We start from the raw sequence: 19,527 nt of genomic DNA, 5'->3' as shown, positions 1-19,527 counted from the left end.
GAGAGTAGTTGAACTATTGACACACCCCGACCTGAATCAGGGCATGTTGGCCGTCACGTAAGGGTAACGTAGCCATGTGCACAGTGCGGAAGCAATAGAGATATAAGGAATTACGAATAAACAAAAACCAAATCAACTAGAGTACTAGATAAGATAAGGTGCTAGCGCAAGATTAAGTGTGAAATGCACAACCAGAGCATAAATAGCCTAAGTGCAGTCAAGCAGGACAAGTACTAATAATACAACACCCGACGGTGATCATACATGGTGATGTTTTGTCATAACCCCCGTCAAAATCCTCGTGATCCACCAAAGCACTTCTACTTAAAACTTGGAGGGGCGCAAAACAGAAAGTGTAAGTGGACAAAAACAAAGTTTTTCAAAATCATTTCAGTCTCAAAAGTTCTAACCCCTCACCCAAAAACCTGTATAAGTTCCCAGAAAAATAATAATAATAATAATAATAATAAGCTGTATCGGAAATCATACTCAAGATGAAAATCCATAGAAGTATATCATGCCAAAGTATCTCAATATATCAATGACAAATATCGTGTCAGCCAAATCCCTCTAATTGAATCTGCATGGCTGAGTATATAGCTCATAACCAATCTCAATCATATCAAATCAAATCTTGCACACGAGTCAGAACCACCTGAAGTGGTCTGTACGACAAGACTAGGTGTAAAATAAATATGCTTTAGTGCTACGATCACGTGAAGGCTGTGCGAATAATCGCAGGTCATCTACCAGTCGGAACCACCTAAAGTGGTATGTACGACAAGCCTGTACACCTAACTTGGATCCAAGATGAGCATATGGTGCGGGAGGTGAACATCACGTGAAAGACCGTGCCCTAACTTTGGGCGAGAGCACTAAAATCGGGGTGCAAACCAAAAGACCAAAAGCACTAACACCTAAAGTACTTGCATGGCATTTCAAAACGTATAATCATTCAAATTCATTTTTTGGGAAAAGTCTCAATTATATAGGTACATACGGAAAACCAAAAGCTCACTCACTGGTATGTCGAAGGGTCGTAGCCCCCAAGCCTCGATTGATGGTGGTCATCCCCAGGATAGGTCTCACCTATATGCAAAATAACTGAATAAATGTTATTTAAAGCACATACACAAAACTATGAAATAACTTCTCATACAATGCTCAAATGGGGCATTTGAATATACCACCATGACCTACTCAACCTCAGAAACACCCCCATATTTTTAGAAAAATTTTTCGATGCCCCACACGGCAGCAAGGACACTGCCAGATATGCCCCCACGCGCGGCCACGTGCCTGGCACGCCTAACAGAATCATTAACGGCGTTAGGGAATATTCTGTCAAAAAGCAGCATATTCCATTAAAACTAACCTGACGCCGTTAGAATATTATGTCGTCTTCAACCTTCGAACTCCGGTGACCGACACCATCGTCGGAAAACTGAAAAACTTCAAATCTTCATTTCCCGCTCATTTCTCAACCAAATTTCATGAATTTTGTACCAAAATGAAGCTTAGGACGAAAGGAACAAAACCTTACCACTTTCAAGCCTTGAAATCCATGGGATTTCGCTGGAGGGACCTCAATAATCCAGCCAAACTTGAAACTCGCCAAACTCGACTTCCTGACGTCCAATTCACTTCGTTTTTCTTCTCCGAGCTTCGTAAAGATGTCCTAAAGCTCACTATAGCTTAAAATCTTCGATAACACAAGTGCATAAACAGTGACCCAAAACTAGGTTCTCGGGTTCTCAAGAAAATGAGGTCTTCACGTTCTAAATATGGTATAGATGAGGGCGTGACGATGAGATGAAGATGATGATGCTAACCACGAGCTCGATTTGTGCGTGAAATGGAGGGTTCAAGGTTTGTCCATACAATTGTACAGACATGGAAGAAAATGCGAGAGGGAGGAGAGAGAGTCAACAGAATAAGGGGAGGGTATGTGTGTGTGGTCCAGTTTGCAGTTAACCAACCAAAACCTTAAGTCTTTAGTTTTAATTAGGTCCAAATAATAAGGGATAGAACCTATTGGTCCAAAACCTTAGTTAATACACACACACACAACTCAATAATAACAAGGGTATAATAGAAATTCCCACGCTCTCGAGGATAATTAATATATACGTCCGGGACGGACTGTCACAACTATCATATTAAAGTTTTTCTCCTCTTTATTAATTGAAGTACAGGTGCATTTTTTCCAAAATTAAACTTTTATTTTGGCTAATAATAAAAAGAAGACGGTAAGATTTAGATGGTTAGGTGAGGTCATGAGGGGAAATAGAGAAGGTGGGAGAGCTTCGAACTCGAGTGAGGAGAGCCACAAGTGACTTGTTCAAGATTTAGAGTGCCGAATGAGAATTTAGAGTGTCAATAACAATTTCATATATATATATATATATATATATGGATCTACGTAAAATTGAAACAATAGCCATTTCTTTCTTCTTCTTTTGTTCCTAAAAACAATAGCCATTCTTTCAAGCAATGAAAATTTTGGAATTGCTTCATTGATTTGAGTCTTGCAGATGGAGTGTTGGAAATTACATAATTTATGGGAATAGTACTGAGTGTTTCGTTAAAACTCCCTTCAATATATTCCACAACAATATAATAATTTTGAATGACATAGTGAATAGTCCTTTATCTCTTTACATTTAAAACAATTGTTCAGGTGGAGGATAGTCAACATGCAAAATAGTTTCTAACGTTATTGTGTAGCAGTTGAAAACGATTTTAGCCAAATTTTAATTGACACGGATTGGTGACACTACTTTTTCTGTACATGTTTTTATGCGGTTCACTCTATAATGTATTTTAAATTATCTAAACCGTCTATTTTTTAGGTTTTCCCTTCAAATATCATGTCTATCAAAACGCACTCAAATTTGAAAATATATGACTGTTGGATTAAGGGTTTAGGTTTCTTAGTAGAACTGTATTCGCCAATTTTTTCACTACAAATGAATGTTTTAATGGTTTTAAATTTGTCTCATTTTTTGCAAGAATAATATATGAATGATGTTCTAAAAATATTACGATTTGGATAGTTAAAATATATTACATAATGAGCTCAAAAATATATGTTAAAAATTATGTAAAAAAAAAATGGTAACACGAATCAACTCCAATTTTAATATATTAATCTTGCATGCAATGCCACTAAACAAAACACAGAAAGCCGTTCTTTTAAGCAACAAAATTGTTTGGTTGATTGGAATAAAGCTCTTTGTCCATTGCTTGCTCCAATGTCCTACAAGAAACAAAGAACGAAAAGCCGAATGAGCGTGGGACACTGACAGGGAGTGAGTCAATGCCCCGTTCAACTCATCAAAACCAAACCATTTCGATCCCCTTTTCTTTTTTTCCTTTTGTCCATATTCCAGGATTGTGATTCCTTATTTTTGTTAAGATCAAAATGGTACGTCACTGTACTAATACCTCAAAAAATGCATAATTATGTACGTAGTGGCGGAGCCACCATGAGATTATTGGTTGTCCTTGATCCCAATAACTTTAAAAACTATGTATATTTGCTTGTATATTATATTTGACCGCAACAAACAATTAAGGCAAACTAAATTACAATCCCCTCATCATACTTCTTCTATTTTCTTCTATCATATTTGTCTTCCTTTTCTCTCATCTTATATGAAATGTTTTAGTTGAAAAGTCTTGAAAGTCTTCAACATTACTCCACGGGATCCTACATCCACCCTCAACAAGCCTGTACAAGTAATAGTAGTCGTCGACATGTGTTGACATAAAATTTCAGCATATGTTGGCAGGAATTCGTAGGTGCCTACTAAGTGCTCGATGAAATTGACCCAATGAAGCTTTTTGGTTGATATTATAATCCCATTATTTGAAAATTCTGACTACGCTACGTGTTATTGATTGTATGCGTTATTAATTCAAGATATTGCCGTAAGATGTTAGTCAATCCGCAAAACCAATGCGGAGGACGCTATACACCGTTGTCTGTTTATCACTCATCAAGTCACGCAACAAGGATATAGAGACGTGACCTGAATAGTGTACCACCCGCTTATATGGTCATCAACAATTTTGAGAAAATGACTTCTTTAGATTACTTGCTGATTCAAGCAACAAAAAAGAAAAGCAAAAGCGTAAACCACAACTTTTTTCTAGTCAAATTTTGCTTTACTTTCTGAACAAGACAAGTTCTCAAGAACATCTCTAACAAGTTTTCGGAAAATGAGTTGTATTTCACAGATCAAACTTAAAGCTAAAATCTTCAATTTCGGCTTATCGGCACGAAAATAAAATCCTCAAATCTCGGTTAAAAGTTTAATCCGAAAGATGCAGCAAATGCAGCAACTTAAAATGTGTAGAAGGGGGAATGAGCTAGAATTCCCATAGCAAAGACTACTAGTAACTGCTACTCTAATCATCGTCAATGTCATCAACTGCATCAAAGTCGGAATCTTCACTGGCCGGCTCACTCTCGGAATCGCTCAACACATACCTTGTCTGCCTGCGATTCACCCTCTGAGGTCTAGCTCTTGCTACAACTGGAGCTTCACTTCTTTCTTCAGTGGAAGGAGTGTCCACCTTGTCATCGCTTTCAATCATCTCATCTGCCAAACCAACTCTGCCCATCACAGAACCGCTTTTCTTGTTGAATGGCGATGCCCTCATCTTCCTCACTTTCGGCTCAGGTGAAGCCCTGGAACTCTCAGCAGCAGGCTTCAACATGTCAGTTAAAAGCTTCTGGCCTGATGAAGTTTGAGGCTGGTGCTGCTTGTTAGCTGCTGCGCCTCTCTTCTTTGCTGCCGCTGGGGGTTTTGATGCTGCCGCCTTTGGCTTTCCAGCAGCTTTTGTCCCTCCCCTCTTTGGGGCAGCCGCTATTTCTTCTTCAAAATCATCGTCGCTGTCTAGTTGCATGACCACCTTTTTGTTAGCTTCTTTCTTCTGGACTGGTTTTTGTGGCACTTCAGTATCCTTGCCTGTCACAGTAAAACTAAGTTAATCCACAACCTACTGACGAAACACATTAGTTATGCTGATTTCCTCGGACGCAAAAGTGGAAAAGGTTATAGGCTGATTTCTCTAGATAAGTATAAGTAGTGAAAGGTTATCATTACCTGCCGAATTTTCAGGAGACGAGTCAAGGTTATAGGCAGCAAGTCTTTCTTTCAGCTCAAGCACTTCATCGTCATCGTCATCACTCAGAACAACAGAGGATTTCACTTGCTGCATAACAAACATAAAAACATAAGTTCCATCTTCGTGTGTACTGCGGATTTGTTCCATTAAGAAAGTTCAAACAAAGAACTTAAAATATAAAAACAGCAGCGCAGACCTTCTTGGCTGCAGGAGCTTTCTTTGGACCTGCTCCTCCTCTCCTTTTCGCAATCTCAGGAGCTTTCTCTGACGAGCAAGCAGATATATTATGAGTAATGTAATTCGAAATGATGAAATAATATCCGTGGGCTATCTTAAAAGAAAGCATTTAACTAATCGAGTGTTACCTATTTCCATCACAGAACTGGAAGCCTCTGCATTGTTGGCCTTCTTAGTATTTTTCCGTGGTTTAGGTGCTTGTTTAGTACCCTTAGAAGCAGGTACATTTTTCACTTGGGTTCTTGCTTTCTTTTTTGCCTCCTCTGCTAAAGCCTCACTTTTCTCCAGCTCCTGGTATGAAAGATAATATATCAGACAGAGGTCGACAGAAAATTGAAGAAAGAATTTGTGAAATAGAATCAAATTTTAGTACATACATCGAGTTCCATTTCAAGAGCATCAAGATCCTTCAACCACAGTGACCTTGGTGTTGATTTCCTCAACTCATCAACCTCTGCATTGGCCTTATCCCTATCAGCCAATAGGGCCTGAACCCTCTCAATGGTCAAGGTCCCAATTGCCATGGATATTAGATACTCATAGTCACTAATCCGTGCTCCCTTTTCAACGGCAGCCTCAGAGTTCTCTTCTGTATCTTCTGTATTTTCAGTTGCCCCTGCAACTTCTGGCTCTAGGGCTTTGGTTTTCTTCGGAAAAGGAGTGAAACCTTTCTGTTGGAGCTCAAGGAATAGATCAGCTCTCTTTCTATTGCTTACAATGATCTCTCCATTTACGACACCAAGGATAAACCTAACCTTGTTCTCCAATTTTAACAGTTCCAACTCAAGGTTTTCCAATAGCACTTTCTGCATGCATAATAGAAAACCAGTTAACACTGAACAGAAGTCAGGCCAACAATATAAACACCTGTATATTGATGGGCACAAAGGAGCTCACCTTTCTTTTTTCATAGAATTCAAGCCTTAAGTGAAAAAAGTCCTCAAGAACTGCACAAAGAAAAAAACAACAAACAGAAAGTCTGGTTATAGAAATTGTACAAGCAGGAGTACAAAGGAAAAAAACGAGATGAAAAACTCATACTTTGTTCTGGAGTGTCAAATTTCTTTATCACGCCTTTTCGATCAAACAGGTGCATATTACTCGTGCTTATGCTGGTGGTCAGTTTAAATTTCTTCAGCAAACCCTCTTGCTTGGCCGCCATCAGTTTCTCCTCACGCAAGTGGACTATGATATCTACAGTACTGTGATCACTGTGCTGTGTGAAACCCTGCAGCATGCATAATTTCAATTAGGAACTAAACCATCTGGAACACATTTTAATCAAATACTGCAACTATCAAGAAATTTAGGTGACTTTACCTCAATGAATGGATCCTTGGCTTTATCATTTCCTTCAGAGATAGACTCGAGGAATTCCTTATAATCTTGAGTCCACCTACGGATTGGCAGCTCTGAAATCCTGAGTGACGTCTCATTGACTTCGTCTATGATCCCACAGGCAGTGTAGCTCACACCAGACTCCTTGACAGTTTTCTCAATAGTTCCAGTAAATCCCCTGTACCAGGGATCCATTGGCACCATTGCATCACCATCAAGCAAACGCCTCACATTTGCAACAATGTCTCTGGGGTTATAATTAGGAATGTAAGAGCTCCACCCTGTCCCAATTCCTTCACTACCATTAACAAGCACCGTTGGAATAATTGGCACATACCTATACCACACAAACCATTGTTCAGCAATATTCATTCACCATTTGTTTATCTAAAAGCAATGTTCTCATTCTATAGGGAAAAGTTAAAAATACCAAGTTGGCTCAATAGATTGCCCATCTTCATTCAAGTAGTCAAGAAGTCTATCATCATCCTTTGAGAAAAGGAACCTTGTAATAGGAGAAAGTCGAGTATATATATAACGAGCACTTGCATGGTCTTTGCCTCCCTAAAGTAGCAAAATACAAGTGTAAATAGAAGATGTCGGAAAAAATTACACAACATGAAGAGCTTACATATTCTTAAATATTTGGCATGCATGGTTAATCTCACCAAGTTACGGGTACCAAATTGACCATTCGGTTGAAGAAGATTGATATTATTGCTCCCCACAAAATCCTGTGCCATCCCAATGATAGTACTTGCAAGACTCTGCTCACCATGGTGGTAGGCAGAATGCTCAGACACATAACCAGAAAACTGGGCAACTTTTGCTTCCTTGACAAAGTTCCTCTTAAAGGAGCTAAAGAGAATCTTCCTTTGACCTGGCTTCAAGCCATCAACCATTGACGGAATAGACCTTTGCAGGTCCGCCATGGAAAACTGTATAAGTTCCTTGTGAACAAAGTCACTGTACTTAATAAGCTTCTCCTTCTGATCAAGATGTACTCCAGGCTGAAAATACAGAAAGTTCAACCGTCTCAATAAAAGTGATCCTGAATTAGAATCATTTCAAAAATACAAATGCAAATTGCCAAAACTTCCCACCTCAAACTGCCGAAGCCAGCTCTTCCTCTCTTCTATTTTCTTCTTACTGAAAGCAAGCTCAATTGCCTCCCCATCACGCTCATCTATCCATATAAAGTCTTTCTTGTGCTGATCAAGATTTTGAAAATAGTCCCTTCCTTCTTTAGACGTGCTTGTTCCCAACCCCTAAATGGACATGAGTGTAAGTAGAAGAATAAGAATATACTTCAGAAACCTGGTACAATTGCAGTGATCTAGTATGCCTTTACTTACATAAAGTGAAAACAAACCTTATAATATTTTATGGACCAGCCACTTGCATTGCCCCTCAAACTTTCCTTCCATGCCTCATACTCTGGCATGGAGTAAAATGCAAGGGTATTCCCATTTTTGTGTGTTGCCTGTACATAAGTAATACAAGTTATAGTAGTCTTTCAACAACAACGTATCACTTATACTGAAGTGGCTAAGAAGCTAGCTAAGTCAAGTAAACCAACCTTGACAATCGGAGTTATAAACTCAACCAAAAAAGATGGAATTTTAAGCAGCGATGGCCAGAAGGAATGAATGAAGTTGATAAGGAGTCCCTTGATGTGGGAACCATCATGGTCCTATACAAATAGAGAAATTAAGGTTCTGTTAATGATCAGAAAGAAAAAAGATTTAAACTTTTAAGGTTGCACAGAGAAATCCAAACAAGAATAAAACCAAAAGAAACGAAGTTTAAGGCATTCAACCTGATCAGTCATAATCATCAGACTGCCATATCTCAAGGACTTAAGACTGGTATACTCTTTATCTTGCTGCAGTCCAAGAATCCTCTTGATATTCTTAATTTCCTCATTATCCCTGACCTGAGTGGTACTAGCTTCTCTTACATTGAGCAGTTTACCTCTCAACGGAAAAACACCGTAATGATCTCTACCCACGACAGCAAGACCAGCCATCTGTTTAGGATAAGTTATGTTAATCTATTGCAGAAAGGAAGCCAAACAAATCAAGTAATTGTACCACGATTGTAAAACATAAAAACTTACTGCAAGAGCCTTAGCTGAGTCTCCTTCTGTCAATATCAAAGTACACTTCTCAGAATTCTTTCCTCCAGCATGGTTGGCATCCTCAAGCTTGTTGATATTATGAACCCTCTCTGTTTTAGTTCCATCAGTTTTCTTCAGGTCTTTGTTCTGTTTAAAATTTGCCCAAGAGAGAAGACTATCCACAATTCCAGATTTTGCAACTGCAAATTAATCATCATACAAGAATCAAGATTAAGTGCCTGGGTCTTGTATGGTTGAACAATTTGAAATATCGTTGCATACCTTTACTTAAGAAGGCTGGTGTAAGTTCACATTTAGATCCAAAACTATTTGGGCGAATAGTGAGAGTTTCCTTTGTTTGGGAATCAAATGCAGGGTTGTCAATAAGAGCATTGACAAAGACCCATAGATAATTCTTCACATTATGGGCTTTGAGGTTGGCATTCTTGTTCTTCTTATTTACAACATTCATCACATGGTTCGTGATCTGATCTGTTACGTAATTCACATGAGTTCCGCCCTTGATTGTTGCAATTCCATTCACAAAGCTGACCTGGTAAAGATAAAATTGAAAACTTGAGACTAACAATTCTAAAGTGTACAGCACATGGTAATTCCACTGATTCAAATAGTTTCGTTCAAACCTGTTGAAACTGCCCGTCGCTGAGACTCACGCAAATCTCCCACCTATCATTGACTTTCTCTGTCATCCTGTCAAATGAGCAGATACGGTTAGTAAATCCCCACTACAAAGAGAAAAGAGGAAGAACGAATCAGGACAAAAAGTGCAATTCATAACAAAAACCTTAGAAGGGGAGTATCTCTAGATTTTCCGGCAGATTGTAAGTAGAGGTCAACATAATCAAGAAATGACTTTACAGGGACCCTTGTTCCGTTCAGCTCAACCTTCACTGTCTTTCCAAGGCATCCAGCCAAGTCAATTACTCTCTTTTGCATCAACGCCACCACATCATCTTCCAGATGGGTCATATCAAACTTCGATAGGTCGGGCTTATACGTAACCCTGGTCCAGTTCTCACTCTCCTTGCATTTTGTGATGACTGGCGTAGTTTTGTTCCCCATGTTGTTGGTGAACACCTGACATCAGCAAGGATCAGATTATTCAACTGACATAATAAGTGAACACAATATCACTGCCAAATGCTTCAGTTGGAATTCGGAAATCCATTTCAAACCCATAGAAACTTAATTATAAAACGAAATTACATCAAATGAACAATCACAAGTAGAAGACCAAATCCTAATTCCGCAATTCCACCAAACACTGAAACCCTAAAATACCCATCAAGCATCACAGAAATTTGAGAATCCATAATTCTATACACACCAAACCCTAAAATAGAAGACCAAATCCTAATTCCTACATTCCACAAAACACTAAAACCGTAAATTACACATCAAATGTCACAGAAATGAGAGAATCCACAGTTTATACCTGCTTATACTTCTTCTGTCGCATTCCGTCTGCCGTCTCGATGATGAACTCGGTGGAGAAGATGTTCGTAAGCTTGGCGCCGTAGCCGTTGCGTCCACCGGTGGTCTTCTTCACCGTATCGTCGTAATTACTACTGGTCAGGAGGTGTCCGAAGATCAACTCCGGGACATAGACCCTCTCCTCCTGATGAATCTCGACGGGAACTCCAGCGCCATTGTTGTAGACGCTGATGCAGTTCTGCTCGACGTCAATGGTGACTTTGAGGGAGTCCATGGATGGATCTCGCTGTTTGTTATCGGCGGCATTGACGAGGATCTCATCGAAGATCTTGTACAGTCCGGGAACGTAGGTGATGGAACGGTTGACCATCTCGCCGTTTTGGTAGACCCATAGGTTCGAGGTGTGCTTCTCGATCGACCCAATGTAGGTATCAGGTCGGAGCAAGATGTGCTCCAGCTGGCTCTTCTTCTGGTACATTTCTTCGATCGTCTTGCCTTTGCCGCCGCCGCCATCGGCCGGGGCTGGGTGGTCGATGTTGGCGTTGTTGCTGGTTTGGAGTGGGCGTTTCTTCTCGATCGCCATGGTTGGTGGCGTTTGGAGGAGGCGAAAGGTTCTCTAGAGTGAGGAAATAAGTGAGAGGGAGAGATGAATTAGGGATTTATAGGGGGGATGCAACGGTCGATTAGGGATTTGAATTCGAATTTCAAATGGAAGGGCTTTGGGCGCGGTGTTTGAAATTTTGGAATGGGGGAAATCGGACGGCTGGATTTTGAGTTTGGGGAATCACGGTGGATGATGAAGGAGAAAGGGAATCTAGGTCGACTGAAACGGTGCGTGGGGGTCGTATGGCGGATTGTTTAGTTTATGGAAACTTTTTTAACCGGGATAATTGTAATTTCTCGACAATAAAATATCACGGGACCTAAAAATTTCAGTAACATCTGTCATTAGGAGATGCTGTAAAAGAAACTGTGTATGGTGGGATCGTCTGAAATCTAGTACCTATTAAGAGTTTTCAATCTCAACACTGAAGTTCCGACCACATCTCACAACAAGAGTGATAAACAAAAGTGTCACTTCATCTTTCACATATATCACAATGTTTTCCAATCAACAGGATATGTAATCACGTTTGTTTCATGATTCAAACCCCTTTTCTTCGACCACCTCTTCCCTTTCTCTCTTGAGTTCTAGTTTTCCAAAGAATAATTTCTACTCCAATTTATAGGATAGGGAGGGAGTGTTGGAAATTTTGAGTACATATTTCATTGTCTCACATTGGTCACTACAAAAAGGTTCTCTCGCTTTATAAGGCATTGTCTCTTTTAGAAATTGATTGGATTGATAGACCATGGAGAATAAAATTAGGCTCAACCTTAAGTTTAGGCTTTGGGGTGTGCTAATTAATTGATAATTAATATATTTAGGGTTCTATTAATTATCAAACTATGGACCTTGGGGCTCAGGCTATAATAACTTATCTTTGCAGATGAAGTCTGAGGTGATGATAGAATGCCAAAGAGTAAAGCACCCCTTTGAGAAGATGTCTCCCAACAGACGCATTTCATACTCATACCTATTGCGAACATGCATAAATCAATTATATATACATCCATCTGCATGACATTTAGATCACATATATCTAGTTTTCCAGTGCTAGAATCTTGACTTAGATCATTAAATTCTGGTGAAACATACGTCTATAGAACTACTAGCATAAAGTAGGGATGAAATTTATGTTTTAAGGACATTGCGGTACGCAAGCCTCGGCTTCAATTTATCTGTTTAATATTATTTCATTTTATTCATACTCTGTTAAATTATTTATTCGCATTTATTATTTATTAGCATATATAAATTTAGGATAAATTACATAGTAGCCCCTCAAGTTTGAGGTATATTACAACTCCATACAACAACTTTAAAACATTTCACTTTCATACATCCAGTACCATTTTATTTCAAAATAACACCTCCGTTAGATTTTTCATCCATTAGTCTGTTAAATGTTGACGCGGCTACCACATTTGTGCTGATGTGGCTGCCACGTGGCAAAAAAATTTATTTTTTAATTTTTAAAAAAAAACCTAAATCTTCTAAATATTAAAATTATAACCTATAAATAATAATAATAATAAATAAATAAAATAAATAAAGAACTAGAAAATCCCGAAACCCAGATCCCTTCCTTCTCCCCCACCCTTCTGCAACTCCCAAAATCCTCTCTTCTCCTCGCAACCCCAAAACCCATATCCGCCATCTTCATCTTCTTCCCTGAAAACCTAGAAATGATTACCCCCCACCCCACCCCACTCGCGTCCCCCACCCCAAAACCAAAAACCCAGAACACCCCCTCCCCACCCGCGACCCTCCCTGTGCACCCCCTAACCCACGACCCTTCATCTCTCCCCACCCACCATCTTTCCTTCTCTACACCCCCCACTCTCCTCTACACACCCCCCATCGCCGACCCAATTGCTTCTTCTACCGCCACCGCCACCGCAGACAATCAAGACATCAGCTTGTTTCAAGTTATGTACGTCATGGAAGCTGCGGAGGCCACAATCAAGCAGCAGGTGGAATATAACATTCGGTTGCGGGCTCAGCTCGAATACAAGATTCTCGAGCTGCACAGGTACAAGCTCCACGAATCCATGGCCGCCCAGTTGCCGTCTTCCGCCCGCGAATCTCAGGACCAAGCTTATCAAGTAGCTGCCGCTGGCGTCGACAATCGAATCGAGAGGATTGCGAATCACGGTTCGTCACAGCAGAGTCGTGGGGAATCGGAAACAAGAGAGACCCAATTGGGCAGCAGCGAAATCAATGAAGGTGGTTCGGGTTTTTGGTACTCCGACGATGGCTGATAACGCAAGCAATGAGATATCGAGATTGTCATCGTCGTCTACGATGACGTCGCTTTCACCAGGCAGGTCGAGCATAGAGGGGGATTACGGAAATGGGTTGATGCCATTGACCGAGTCGAACAACCCTAATAGCAGAATGTTGAAGAAGGATCTGGTTGGATCTGGGAAGTTTGGGGTTCGAGAGAGAGAGTGAGGAGAGTGGGAGGAAGGTCAAACCACTGAGGAGGAAGGCGCTGGCGGTGGTGACCCGGTGGAGTTGTGTGAGTTTTGGATCTGGGGGGTTTGGGGTTTTAGAAAGAGAGTGAGGAGAGTGGGACGAAGGTCGGGGGAATGGGTTTCTGGTTTTCAATTTTTTTTTTTAAATGGGTTTTTGGATTTGGATTTGCTGAGTTTTGTATCAAGCCATGGCATGTGGAATTGTAGGGATTTGCAATGTTTGGTCCATGGCGAGGAAGGGATGAAGGGTGCAGGGAGGGAGGAAGTGGCGTGGGAAGGGAGAGATGAAAGGTGCAGGGAGGGAGGGAGGCACGGGATGAAATTATGGGTTTTCAATTTTTTTTTTCAATAGGGTAATAAAAAAAAAATTTCCACGTGGTACACATTTGGCAGCCACGTGGCACAAATGTGGCAACCACGTTAGCACTTAACGGATCAATGGATGAAAAATCTAATAGATGTATTATTTTGAAATAAAATAGTACGTGAGGTATGAAAGTGAAATGTTTTAAAGATGTTGTATGATATTGTAATAGACCTCAAACTTGAGGGGTTACTATGTAATTTACCCATAAATTTATCATTGATTGTTGATACTTTTATCTAACAGGAAATGGCAATAATACTCACCAACTATTAAAATATTCTGAAGTCATTCGCTTCCAGTTTCATGTGATGATGTAGGGTTTGTTTAAAACTATTTTTAAAATGATTAAAAACATCTTTAAAGCAATAAAGTGCTTTTAATAATTTACCGAACTTCATCTACTCTTAGTGTAAAAATTTACAATTGTACTAAAAAAATTTTTTTTACTTACATTTTTGTTTCACAATAAACGATTTCAAGCATTTTAAAAACGAATAGGTAGTATCCCAAACACTCTTATTTATAAAATTAAAAAACTAGAAATAAATAATACATAAAGCCAAAACTTTGTGATATAACACATGGAGCTAGAAAACCCTATTTATAATAATACAAACCCAATAAATAAATAAATTTATTTAGAATTTGCATATTTTTCAACATCTAAGTAGACAGAATGTTACCACTTAGTACTACGGTCTAGTAGTATTTTATTTTACTTGTAAGTGAGAGATCTTAGATTCGATTATTGTCAAATGCAAATTTGAACTACATTATTCTTAACTTATTGTGAGGTTTAGCCTATTCATTCATTTTAAGGTAGATAATATCGTTTGTTAAAAAAATATATATTGGGTTTGAATCTTCCTTCCCACAATATCACTTGTGTCAAGGGAAACATAGATTTCATTCAAAATCAATTGATGATATAGCAATAACGCACAAGCATTCTCATACACCATCTCATAAGCGATGATACTCAAGATAAATATGTGATCAACACATATATAATTATATAACATATATTATAACACATGAACTTCATGAAGAGCCATTAAAAATTATATTTCTTTCTTCACCTAATTCGAACTAAATCGAATTAAATATTATACTAAATTTATTTATTTATATTAAATATTTTATTTTCAAAGCTCAATTTCGAATCAGCCATAATTTTAAGGAAAACTAATGAAAAGGGTTTGAAAACTTTAAGTTTTAATGATAAAGACAAAATAAATGGTAAAATGAATAGTATCAGGATTGACTTTTTAATGTAAAAATATAATTTTTCGTTAAAATGAACAGTACGGGTGCTTTTCGTTAAAGTTCCATAATTTTAGGCTCATCCTTCAGCCCAAGTTTCTCTCCAGTCCCCAGCCCGCATCTTCCTTATCTCCCTCTTCTTTCCGCGCTCTCCCAGATTCCCTCCTCCGCGGCTCCATCTCCCCCCTCCTCCACGTCGACCTCGTCCACCTCGCCGTCACCCTCACGAACTTCCTCTCGCTGTCTCGACAGCCCACCTCGACTCCTGGAACCAATCAAAGTAAGCAACTGAGCATTCCCTGATTGTAATTTCATTACAATTGAATTGGGTTCAATCTGTTTTTCATATATGCCAATTTGTTTAGTTAATTGCGAGTTAAGGAGCAATTTTGGTAGTATCTACTTCAAGCAAGTAAACTAGCTTAGTTTTGATCATTAATGCATGATTGTGTTGAGCATCGACATGTTCAAGACATTTGGCCGTAATTTTGAATCTTTCTTTTTCTCATTTGTCTATTGAATTCCTTTCACATTTTTATGGTTTTCCTTTTTTATTGTTTGATCCTTCAAGCTTCGGGAAATTTCAGCTCAAATGGTTCTCAGCTTCACCGAACCTCTGGAAAATGCCCATGACCACCTTGCTTCTCAGGTTTATCGAATCTCTGGTTTTCTGGTGGTTGTCTTAAAATTTTGAGTTACCCATTTGGAGTAATGTATAAAATACCAAATATTTTGACCCCTCTGACAAGAAATTTGCAATCTTTGTTAAAACTCCACTGTTTTGCAATTTTGTCAGCTGGGTATTTTAAGGATGTTAGTGATAGAGTGTTGAATGATAAAGGGTCAGAGTCAGAAAATGAGTGGGAGAAGATTCTTAAGCCCTTTGACCTCAATGAACTTAGGAAGTCACTTGTTCAAATCACTCCAATTCAACTTTGTAAGTTGCTTCAACTTCCACTCGATGTGCCCTCGTCGATGGAGATATTTGAGTTGGTTGGCGCCCAGAAGGGGTATTGCCATTCTTTTGATGTGTACTATGTGTTAATTGATAAGCTCGGGGCAGCCGGGGAATTTAAAATTATAGATAGGTTGTTGATGCAGATTAAGGAGAAGGGGTTTAATTTTAGTGAGTCCCTTTTCATTATGATTATGAAGTATTATGGGAGGGCTGGTTTGCCCGGACAAGCGACCAGGCTGCTTTTAGACATGAGAGGCGTTTATTCATGTGAACCGACTTTTAGATCGTATAATGTTGTATTGGATATACTTGTGGCTGGGAATTGCCCTAAGGTTGCTCCCAATGTCTTCTATGACATGTTGAGTAGAGGTATCTCTCCCAATGTTTACACGTTTGGAGTGGTTCTGAAAGCACTTTGTATGGTTAATGAGGTGGATTCCGCTTGCTCGCTTCTAAAAGACATGACGAAGCATGGTTGTGTGCCAAATTCAGTGGTTTACCAGACTCTTATACATGCACTCTCCAAGAATAATCAAGTGAATGAAGCATTGAGACTTTTGGAGGAAATGTTTTTGATGGGTTGTACACCTGATGTTCAGACTTTCAATGATATTATCCATGGTCTTTGCAAGGTCAATCGGATTCATGAGGCAGCAAGATTGGTTGATCGGATGCTTGTCCGGGGGTTTACTCCTGATGATGTGACTTACGGAGTTTTAATGCATGGATTATGCAGAACAGGGCAAGTTGATGAAGCAAGGGCATTGTTGAACAAAGTGCCTTCCCCAAATATTGTGCTTTTCAATACCTTGATTAATGGTTATGTTATGAGTGGACGGTTTGATGAAGCCAAAGCTGTTCTATATGATGGTATGTTAGGTAATGGCTGCAACCCTGATGTATATACATTTAACATACTGATTCATGGGCTCTGCAAGAAGGGCTGTTTGAGTTCTGCTCGTGAATTGGTCAGTGAGATGGAAATTAAGGGCTGCAAGCCTAATGTAATAACTTACACCATAATGATTGATGGGTTCTGCAAGGAGGGCCAACTGGAGGAAGCTGGTGATGTTTTAAATGAGATGTCATACAAGGGACTAAGTCTGAATACCGTGGGATACAATCGTCTAATTTCTGCTCTATGCAAGGATGGGAAAGTCCAGGAAGCTTTAAAATTGTTTTGTGAAATCTCAAGCAAAGGATGTAAGCCAGACGTATTTACGTTTAGTTCTCTAATATTTGGACTGTGCAAGGTTGATCAAATGGAAGAGGCATTGGGATTGTACCGTGATATGTTACTGGAGGGTGTTGTTGCCAACACTGTTACTTACAACACGTTAATTAATGCTTTCTTGACAAGAGGTGCAATACAAGAAGCACTTAAGCTTGTAAATGAAATGGTATTTAGAGGATGCCCTCTCGACAAAATAACCTATAATGGGCTAATTAAGGCACTCTGTAAAGCTGGAGCTGTTGAAAAGGCAAGGGGATTGTTTGAAGAAATGATGATGAAGGGACTTCATCCTGATAGTATCTCCTGTAATATTTTGATTAATGGTATGTGTAGAAGTGGCAAAGTATATGACGCACTTGAGTTTCTACGAGATATGATTCATCAGGGTTTGATGCCAGACATAGTCACTTATAATAGCCTCATAAATGGTCTATGCAAGATGGGAAACATTTGTGAAGCTTTGAATCTCTTTGATAGATTACAAGCTGAAGGGATGTGTCCTGATGTTATTACTTATAACACTCTGATCAGTTGGCACTGCAAACAAGGAATGATTGATGATGCTAGTTTACTTCTACATAGAGGCGTGAATAATGGTTTGATACCAAATCATTGGACTTGGTATATACTGGTCAGCTACTTGTCTAAAGAAAGGGGAGAGGTGAATCAGAGCTTTATTGGTATTGATCGGGAGGAATCTTATTTTAGTTTCTTCTAGTCTAATTCTTTTCAAATACTAGAATCCCTATGGTATTGCTTGGATGTATTCCTTCCGAAAGCATTTATGGTCATGGTGATTGGAGGTGGATGTGGAGGTACTTCATTATGGCTTTGTGCCAGAAAAAATGATATTCCAGATATTGATCTGAGATCTTTTGCACCGTATTCAGGTTGGTGCTTGTGCCAAAAGCTGGCTGGCTGTCTCAGATTACCCTCGTCAGAGTTTGCTGCTGGTTGAGGCAGAACAAATTCACCTTACAATGTGAGAGGTAATCCTGGCCAACCTTACAGGATATACAATATGCTTGCATTAACTAGAATAAATGCCTCATAGTTTCCTCGTCGTGATTCTGGTGAAAGAGACATCATGTGCATACTTGTGGTTTTTTTTTTTATATTCTGCTAGGCTGTATGTGTGAAAAGGAGATAGCGTTGAACGCAAAGGTATAAAAGGAATTTTTAGCAATTATAGTGATAAAGGTAATAATGTTTGTTTGAGACCCCTCAAGTCAACAATCGTTGATTTCTGTACACTACATAGGAATAGGATTGCCCATGAGAGTTGGTACTAATTATTCATATCATGACGACCAATCATGTGGACATTGTGGAGTGTTTTTGAAACGAGACAGCTTTTTTTTCGTGTTAGCTTATCAGCTTAAGGAAGTCATTATATTGCAGGTTTATGCTTACAAGGAGTGGGCAAGGGATCAAGGTAACGATTGTTCTTGGAAGCATGAAGGACCAACACTGAAACAAAGTCTTAGTCTAGGCATCTCTAACAAATAAAGGTTTGCCAGCGTTCTCCTTAGACGTTTTCAGCTTCCTTCAGTCTAGACGATCACTATATGCCTCATCTTTCATGAGCAATCATCATTTGTAATCCATAGCACAAGGATTCTTTGGTACTGAAGGGTTCCTGATTTATTTATTTTGCAATGTTTTTATGATCTTGGCTGGCAAGTGCTGGTTGCTGATAAATTTTGTTTTGCACTTTTATGTTTTGTTGCAGGAATCTTAAATGTGTCATATCGAAGATGTAACGCTCTTCTGTAATACGAGACAAGGGATATTAAAGCGATGACGGATGCTTGATAACTTCACCATAAGGACTTGCGGTTTCTTGCGTCGTATGTTCGTCACTTGATAGTTGGTAATGTGAGGAAAGGAATGCTTGGAATCTTGACCTACTTTTGAATGATAAATTGATCTCTGTGTCACCTGTCATTGTATCAATACCACTGTTAAGAGCCGATCGATGGCATGTCAAATGCGATGTTTCAATCATGATACAAAACCAAAACCTACCTTGTAATTGTAGTTCTTGTACCATGTACAAAAGGAACTCATCCTAAATCCAAATACCGATTGAGGAGTGATTTTCACACTACATTTTTTTTTTCATATCAACTCAAGGGAAAAGAGGTCGCACTTGGTGCAATGGCAAGTGCCTTCGCCCATGAGCGGTAGGTCTCGGGTTTGAGACTTGGGAGCAGTCTTTCCATAAATGGGGGTAAGGCTAGCCGACATTCACCTCTCCCAGACCCTGCGTAAAGCGGGAGCCTTGTGCACTGGGTACGACCTTTATCAACTCAAGGGAAAAAATCCAACGGAGGAAA

General features: G+C 39.3%; 2 protein-coding genes across 4 annotated transcripts; one reads left to right on the top strand and one right to left on the bottom strand.

Annotated features, from left to right (window-relative positions):
- Positions 1 to 4,214: 4,214 nt before the first annotated feature.
- LOC103414049 (DNA topoisomerase 2) lies at positions 4,215 to 10,930 on the bottom strand. 2 transcript variants are annotated; one of them, XM_029096686.2, is made up of 19 exons: positions 10,287 to 10,930; positions 9,636 to 9,928; positions 9,475 to 9,541; positions 9,113 to 9,383; positions 8,831 to 9,030; positions 8,531 to 8,740; positions 8,291 to 8,404; positions 8,084 to 8,194; positions 7,815 to 7,979; positions 7,380 to 7,721; positions 7,142 to 7,275; positions 6,694 to 7,048; positions 6,415 to 6,601; positions 6,271 to 6,320; positions 5,751 to 6,179; positions 5,502 to 5,664; positions 5,333 to 5,400; positions 5,115 to 5,223; positions 4,215 to 4,976 (listed from the first exon to the last, which is right to left on the bottom strand). In XM_029096686.2, exons 1-19 carry the CDS (start codon positions 10,866 to 10,868, stop codon positions 4,414 to 4,416), a joined length of 4,413 nt encoding a protein of 1,470 aa, XP_028952519.1. In that variant the 5' UTR covers positions 10,869 to 10,930; the 3' UTR covers positions 4,215 to 4,413. The 2 variants fall into 2 exon arrangements, with proteins under 2 accessions (XP_028952519.1, XP_028952524.1); XM_029096691.2 differs by having other exon boundaries at positions 5,115 to 5,225; positions 5,338 to 5,400.
- Positions 10,931 to 15,061: 4,131 nt separating this feature from the next.
- On the top strand, positions 15,062 to 19,287 carry LOC103414038 (pentatricopeptide repeat-containing protein At5g64320, mitochondrial). 2 transcript variants are annotated; one of them, XM_070817929.1, is made up of 4 exons: positions 15,062 to 15,276; positions 15,568 to 18,177; positions 18,590 to 18,699; positions 18,921 to 19,287. In XM_070817929.1, the coding sequence occupies exon 2, from the start codon at positions 15,708 to 15,710 to the stop codon at positions 17,904 to 17,906; it is 2,199 nt and encodes a 732-aa protein (XP_070674030.1). In that variant the 5' UTR covers positions 15,062 to 15,276; positions 15,568 to 15,707; the 3' UTR covers positions 17,907 to 18,177; positions 18,590 to 18,699; positions 18,921 to 19,287. The 2 variants fall into 2 exon arrangements, with proteins under 2 accessions (XP_070674030.1, XP_017181837.3); XM_017326348.3 differs by having other exon boundaries at positions 18,590 to 18,813.
- The last annotated feature ends 240 nt before the right edge of the window (positions 19,288 to 19,527 follow it).

This window comes from Malus domestica, chromosome 02 (assembly GCF_042453785.1).
Source record: "Malus domestica chromosome 02, GDT2T_hap1".
Lineage (NCBI taxonomy): Eukaryota > Viridiplantae > Streptophyta > Magnoliopsida > Rosales > Rosaceae > Malus > Malus domestica.
This window is presented reverse-complemented; position numbering and strand designations above follow the sequence as displayed.